Source organism: Parasteatoda tepidariorum, chromosome 4 (assembly GCF_982258835.1).
Source record: "Parasteatoda tepidariorum strain Cologne lab strain chromosome 4, Ptep-v5.0, whole genome shotgun sequence".
NCBI classification, from domain to species: domain Eukaryota; kingdom Metazoa; phylum Arthropoda; class Arachnida; order Araneae; family Theridiidae; genus Parasteatoda; species Parasteatoda tepidariorum.
Window position 1 is genome coordinate 26,907,884 of NC_141758.1, and position 7,965 is coordinate 26,915,848.

Genomic DNA, 7,965 nt, shown 5'->3' on the forward strand with positions numbered 1-7,965 from the left:
ATTTATTTATTTATTAATATTTAATCCTAGCCGAGCAGTTGTCAATAGAAAAGAAAAGTGGTTTAGTACTTTCAAAAAATAAAACTTCTTTTTTTAACTAAAAATAAAATTCACGTAATAATTACAATCTAATTTGCCAGAAAGAGACATAGTTTACGCTCTTCAGTAACAGCGAGCCTCCTACAATAATGACAGATGTATAATACAGATATATATGTCTTTAGTCCTTAAGCTACATGTTATTTTTATTTTCGATAGAAGGTCTATACTGAACCATTTATAGCAATTAAAATGTAGTAATTCAAGTTAGAAAAAGTTACAGAGCAATTATTTATAATATAAAAATATAGAAAAAATAATAATATATATATATAGAACAATATAATATAGAAATATTATGAAAAAAATGTTGTGTCAATAAAAAATTTTTGTGAGTTACCAAATTCTTATTTAAGTAAAGCATTGCTTCATTAAAATTGGTCAAGTGTGTTTTATCTTTAAATAAATATTTAATATATTTTCATGTGGCAAAACGGTCTCATGTTAGTCTGAAAATAACCCCTCGCCACATAATTATTCAATAAAAATAGGAGCGACTTAAATGAAGCATGCAACCAGTCATTTACCCTTCGTTTTTTCTGATAAAATATAAAAGTGCGTCAATACAGAAAGTCTCTGAAAAGTAGAATTTTCAATAAAACGTCCAAAATCTATATTAAAAAATTAATCCTTCAGAATCTATAAATTTGATATAGAAGGATTCTTGTGAAAGGAGAGTTCTTTAACATATCGCGTTTTTCAACGTATACCTTCAATGTATTTTTTATCCCAAAATATTTTTTAATTTAGTTCTTTAAGGTCAGTATATTTAACTAAATTTTGTCCCGTATTCATATTATTTTTATTGATAAATTAACTTTTTATAGTCGTAAGATTATTCGAATAATTTTTTTTTCAAAAAATTATAGCCTAATTAAATCTAACATTAATATTTTTTAAAAAAATTGCTTTTAAACGAAGAAGACCTACCGATAAATGTCACAGACTCATTAGGTTATTGTGTCACAAATTTTGAATTTCTGGACTTAAATATTTTTTTTTTTTTTCAAATACGGTTAATTAGTTAACAAATCTATGTAACCTTTAGTTTCGTTACGATTAATCATAATCATAATAATCGTGGAGTTTTATACATAAAACTATAACAGTTTTGTGTTTTAGAAAGAAAATAAGCAGTCTCTTTTTCTTTCTTTTTTAATTTTCTTATTTATTTTTTGTTTTTTATTTATATTCCTTTTTTGAAAATTTAGAAGAAAAAAAGAAAAAGTACAAACCACTTGGGTGGTAAGTCAAGAGTACTGGGGAGGAGTCTCCTAGTCTTTAGAAAAGGTGACGGCATACATGCGTACTTTAACATATGACGTGCATATGACGTTCTACCCTATTGGCCAGTTCAAAATGTACAATGCGCTTGCGTACTAGCAGGCATAAGGGTGCAGCTAGTTCAATAACATTGAACTTATTACTAACTGGAAGTCTTACCAGGGTATACTAGGTCTTACTATTACCTATCACAGTTCGAGCAATGGCGGAATATTTAACAGAATATTTCAACGTTGACGAAAAACGCTTTCTTCTTGCATATAGTGCTAAAGCTAATAACATTACAGATACTACTTTTGATGGCATATTGCATCATATTTATTATAATGCGGTATATAATGATGTCGAGACTATTGATAATGTCCTCAAAGTGATCAAGGAACTGAAATTGGATCTCTGGTCTATGTTCAAGCAAAAACTTCCAGGATCAAACGACTTTTCTAACTATAGTCTTTTAAAAAGTCCCAAAGCATTCATCAGAATAACGGAGGCAGGAGCCTCTAACGGATTTACAAAAGCAATAAGATACCAAGTACAACTGTGGTCCGACTTTATGGGGTGGTAAGTTTTTATTTCAGTTACTTTTCTGCTTAAATTTTTTAACCTGTTTAGATTTGTATACTTTTTTTTAAAATTATTGGTATCGTTTTCGAAATGTAGTCTTATGACTTTAAAATTTTTTTCTGCTGCAAACATATTAAAAGATATTTTAGAAATTTCATGTAAGTAAATTTAAAAAGTTACGGCTGTTTTGTTTCCTATAAAAGGCTATATCCTTAAATATAGGTAAAGATTTTTTTAAGCATCAAAAACTGTCTAGATCAGCAATAGACCAATTATTAAAACCGAAAAAATTCTACCTGATCCAGTCGCTAATAGAAAATAATTTTAGAATGAATGTAGAGTTAATGTAAACTTTAAATCCCTTTAAAGCTATAATTAAATGAAAATTGCACTGAATTCCTTATATTTAAATTAGGCAAAGCTCATACCATAACATTAGGGTGCAGATGTGTAATTTTAAGGATATACATGGAATTTATAGGATATGTAGTTACTTCCATTTCAAGCAAACTAATGAGACAAATATTCTTAAATTTTGAAATACATGTTTTGCTCTTAAATTAATAATAATTGTTATAAGTTTTTGTTTTAATTGCTATAAGTTCTCATTAATCTTAGTTTATTATCATTGTACTTCGAAGCTTAGTTCATTATCATAACTATCTCTGATTCCTTTATATATTCTGAAACAAGGCGGTAATTGACCGCAGACAATTAATTCCTTATAATTTTCTTAACCATTTCTTTTTGATCAAAATTCATTTATTCATTAATCTCATTTATTCTTAATTTCATTTATTCATTTTTTTTTACATATTCTCTTTACATATTTTATTTTATTTTACATATTTATCGTACAAAATTTATAATTTTTCAGTATTTTTTTTCTTTATAGGCGTATTATAAAGATTATTTTTTCTTTCTCTTTATTTTACCCATTCGTAATTATTCAAGGTTATAATTTTATGAAACAAAATTCATGTTTTTTTTGTTTTCTTTTGCATTTATATTTTACTTTACTTTTTTTATGTTTCTTTTGTTTTACCTCTTCGGTGTATTTCAAAACAACAGTTGTAAATAATATAATTTATTCAACAAATTGTACCGATTGCTTTTTCCTTTTTTTTACATTGATTACTATTTTTCTTAGCGGCTAAATTGTCTGTTTTGTTTTTACACTTTTTCTTCATAAAGTGTGGTGTGAAGATTCCTTCTTTAGCTTTTTTTATCAACTTGTTTTTCATAATTTTTATTTTTTTTAGTTTTGCCCATCTTTCTGTTTTAGCTTTACATATTTTCTATATGCATATTGCATGCTTTCTATCTCTTTATACATATTTTTACATTTACATATTTTCGATTTCGTATAAATGTATCTCATATTTTTATTCGTCTTTATCGTTTCATTATCAACTTCATTCAATTCAAAATCGAATAAAATTATTTCATCAAACAAAATTTTGAATTTTCTGTCAATATTTGTTTTTATTTACCTTTTTTTTTTTAATTTCGTCCCTTTATCTTGCATTACCTCTAAAGATGCGTAGTAGTCATTCTTCCTTACGCTTTATAGTTCTTTCAACCATCTTTTTTAATTCAGAAAAATATAGTTTTGATTGTTAACAAGTAAAATTAATTAATTCATTGTTTTTATTTGCTTATTTTTTTATTTTCCACCCTTTTTTTTCGTTGCATCATTTATAAGCAATCTCAATCGTTGTATATTCTTCTTTAGCTAAAGCAAGCGCTTCACATTTATTGCTTGGCGTCATTCTAGCATTAGAGTCTGGCATTTTCACGAAATTCATTTTCAAGCTTCTTTTGTCTATTTCTGTTAATTTAAAATAATAAATTTAACTTTATCAAATAAAATTGATGGTTTTCAGATTTTCTAATTGATATTTTTTTTATTTTCTACTCATTAGTTATTTATTTATTTATTTATTTTTTCGTGGATTTGTTGTAGAAGTTCTGTTTTAGTCTTTCTTATCCAGTTTGGGATTATTCAGTGAATAATTTTTATAAATAAATGAATGGATGTTGCTAAATATTTCAACGTTATTAAAGATTTTTGTCTAATCTATATTACTTTTCTTAAATTATATATTTAAACAATGCGCTCTTGTAAATGATTTTTGACTTCAAGTTAATGACAGGGTTTTTCAACAGTTCTTCAGTTTTATTTCACTGAATATACAGATAGTTTAGCATTATTTAATATTTTTTTAAAGAAGCAGTTTCATTTTGCATTTCATACCGAGGATTTTTAAAATTTTGTGTAAAGTATGTGTTTTATGGTTCAGAAAATATTGTACACACATTTGACATTAGAAAGATAATTCAAAATTTAACTAAAATAAAAAACCTTATTCCACCTAACAAATGCAAATTGCCACTGTGAAATATTTTAAGTGAAGATTTTCAATTCAATTGAATAAATTTATTGCATTTTTGACACGAGTAAATTTGTTTAAATGGGACATTCAGTTATTATTTTAGTATTAACTCAAAAAGTATTAAAGGTGAAGAAAAAAAACTGTTTTTTTTTTCATGTAATTTCATAAAAGAAAAATAAATTGTCGAATTGTTTTTTATGCAGAAAATTTTTTTTATGCAGAACAATTGCGTCTTGCTTAAACAACTTTAAAATAGAAGAAAAAAGACAGTATCCGCCCTTTAGTAGTTTTATAACAGCGAAACTTCTATTGTAATACCTCAAGTATAAAGTCCTATTTGTATTCCATAAGCCCCATGTTATTTTTGTTTTGAATAGAAGGTCCATACTGAACTGTTTATAAGAAGTAAAATGTAGTTATTTAAGTTAGAAGATGTTACAAAGTAATTATTTGAACCATTATTTCTTTTGATGCATTTTGATCCATTACTTCTTTTTGACTACCTAATAAATATAGAACAATTTGAATCCCCTTTGAATGAAGGAAAACGGGCATGAATCCCTAAATTCTTATCTTTAGTCATAGGTGGTCGTAATTGACGGTGATAGTGAATTGCGCTAATGGTTTTCTAAAAGCAACCTTAGTGACCATTCCTTCCTTTTCAATCAAGCATTAAAACATTTTTCTTGGCCATAGATGGCGCCACTGGAAAACAAGAACAATCGCACCCTCTGCCTAAACAGACATACGTCACCTAACGCAAGTATGCAGTGGGGGGGTTGTTAATTACTGCTCCTAATTTTTTTGGTTAATAATGCAATTTTCCTTAAAAAGTAATTTCTTATGTGTCATAGTTTTTTCTTTTTTTTTTTATTTTGTAATTTATTTAAAATGCAAACTATATTTAAGCAATGAAAAAAAATTTTTTTTTGTTAATTTTAATGGGACAAGGAGCTTTTAAGTTTTGAAAATCGGTCCAAACTTTAATTAGAGCAATGCGATTTTCTCGAGAATATTGGTTAAAAAGTTAAAAAAACAAAAGAACGTTTGATGCCCTCTTGTCGCCTTAAGTTGGTTAAAAAGTATATAAAAATTCTGGGTGCAATGCTAAATTTTAATTAATTTGCAAAAATCTTACCTTGAAGAAGTTACATTTTAAAGAATTTTGAACCGATATTAACCAATCTATATTAACCAAACTTCTGCTCATTATTTTTCGAGAAAATAGCACTGAAAATGTTGGAACTTTTACCTTTCATCTACTAAAAAGTTAATAACTACAGCGTTGACCAGGAGCAGCGGTTGGCAAAAATCATGATTTCTTTTTTTAATCACAAAATCGTATCTATATTTAATTTAAATCGGATTCTTTCTTATTTATATCAGATTGTTTTGATTTTTTTTTCTAAGTTCTCCATCTAAAGCATCTGATAAAAGATTTTAATAAGACTTAATATCGTTTAAAAGAAATGTAATTAAAATAATTATTAGTTCATATTAAAATGGATAGAATTATTGTAATATTATAGCTTACTAATCACTGGGTTAAAAAAATCATAGTTATATTTTTCAGGCTTAACTTGCTGATGATTTTTAAAAATTGCCAAACAATTTGTCAACTGGATACCTAATGAAGAAAAAATTAGTTTAGATAAGAAATTTAAAAAAAAATTATGTCACTCTGGATTGACCAAGTCTTGATGACATAGACCATGACATTGACCAAGTCTCTACCTTCATTTTTAATAAGATATAAAAGCGCCGCATTTTAAATAGCAAAGAACTAAATGGGCATAATTGAAATATGTTTTTAGTCAAAAAATTCATTATTTTAAATGTATTAATGGAGAATTACAGTTTATAAGTTTCAAATCACTTTTATTATTACTTACACGATTTTAAAACAGAATAATTTACATGCATATCCCCTTCGATATTTCGATAGTAAAATATCCTTATTATCAATAATATCAGATTTAATGAAATTGCCCCCTGAAGAGCTTATTTATTAATTTTATTAAAGAGAAATATTTTGTATTTAAAATACACTTTTCTCAATCATTATATATTTTTCAAAATTTGTTTAAATTATTGATTTATTTGTTTTAAAAAAATCACATTTGATTTAAATCAATACACATTTTATTGAAATAATGAGAGAGTTAATATAGTAATTTCAATGCATATGTCTTTTATTATTTCGTAATAAAGCAATAGCTTCCATAAAAAAAAAAATTAAAAATAAACATTCATTATCAATGAAATCTGACTTTTAAAAAAATCACACCTTTAAGAATGTATTTATTAATTATATTATATAAAAAATATTTCAAAACTAAATTAATATAATCTTTTTTAGTAAGTATATTAGTATTAAATGTTATGAAATGTTTAAGTTAATGTTTTTTACAGAAAAGTCTCAGCTGATTTAAACTAGAAATTTATTTTTAAAAAATCAAATGATTTAAATCACAATTATATTCAAAATGCTTTATTTTCTATCTCTAGAAATTTTAAATGAATTGGAGGCTCATACTGCCGAAACAATTGGGACCATCAATTCCTTTCGATTTTCGACTATCCTTACTTTAATTTTGAACTCAGATCCCCTTGAAACAGAACCAACTATAATTTCGTGGTTGACGATCTCTTTTAGAATGTATTGAAACAGAGTAACGTTTCTTACACGCGTTTAAGAAATTAGATTTGAGTCTTTTTAATTAAAAGTTTTTTTTTTTTTTACTTTTTAGGTTTTTAAATGATCAGGAGAACCATACGTGGGTGGAAAAGGCGAATTATATTTCTGGAAATCCTCTCCACTTTCGTGCACTTCAGCTTCTCAATCTTTATTTGCGGTTTATTTACCGCGGTAAATTTGCAGAGCTCGAAATGGTCGTGCGAGTACTTTGGAGCTCCATCCCAGATCCATTTTTGACCATGGATGATATTTTTAGGCCTTTTGAGGGGATCAATCTTATACCTTATCAGAAGATAAACAGCGTATGGAAATTTTACTGCAGTCTAGTGAATTATGAAGAAACTTCTGTTAGGCGTCCAAGATCTCTGCAACACCTTTCAAGATTCTTCATCAGAAACCGATTAAGAGACAACTTTAAATTGCCCGAAGGAGTGGAGGAACTAGGCATTCCCAAACATGTCCAGAAGTATTTACTTTTGAGAGATTTCTACAAGATAGAATGAATACTTTATCTTGGAATCATTTTTTTTTTTTCAAAGTATTTTATAAAAGAAATTGACTTGATAAAAGACTTGATTATTTTAATTATGATTTCGAAAAGTTAAGGTTTCTAATGAACTTCTTTACGATTATATTTTCATTGTTGCATGCTTCACTGTTGAAATATTTCTTCGGCATATCAATAAACAATGTAATCTGTGTGCTATTATTTTTTGTTTGTTTATTTCAATTGCATTGTTTATTCCTGATTGCTTCTTTTGTTTTTAGTTTGTTTGAAGTATCTATTTACATTTATATAGAAAATGTAGTACACGAATAAATTTAAAATTGTGAGGGCAACAGTTTTCTTTTCTATAGATTTATATAGTATTTTATAATGGGGCCTTGAATATTTTTGGAGATTTTTTTTAAGAGCATTTTTAG

The 7,965-nt window shown here is 26.5% G+C and overlaps 1 protein-coding gene across 1 annotated transcript; it reads left to right on the top strand.

Annotated features, from left to right (window-relative positions):
- Nucleotides 1-1,489: 1,489 nt before the first annotated feature.
- Nucleotides 1,490-7,750, top strand: LOC107449164 (uncharacterized). The gene is made up of 2 exons (XM_016064612.4): nucleotides 1,490-1,944; nucleotides 7,094-7,750. The coding sequence occupies exons 1-2, from the start codon at nucleotides 1,586-1,588 to the stop codon at nucleotides 7,542-7,544; spliced, it is 810 nt and encodes a 269-aa protein (XP_015920098.3). The 5' UTR covers nucleotides 1,490-1,585; the 3' UTR covers nucleotides 7,545-7,750.
- Nucleotides 7,751-7,965: the final 215 nt, after the last annotated feature.

Bases quoted from the DNA above. Each gene is read 5' to 3' on its own strand.
- LOC107449164 (XM_016064612.4), top strand. From the start codon at position 1,586: ATGGCGGAATATTTAACAGAATATTTCAACGTTGACGAAAAACGCTTT. The intron at 1,945-7,093 runs GTAAGTTTTTAT...TTTACTTTTTAG, and splicing joins TGGTCCGACTTTATGGGGTG to GTTTTTAAATGATCAGGAGA.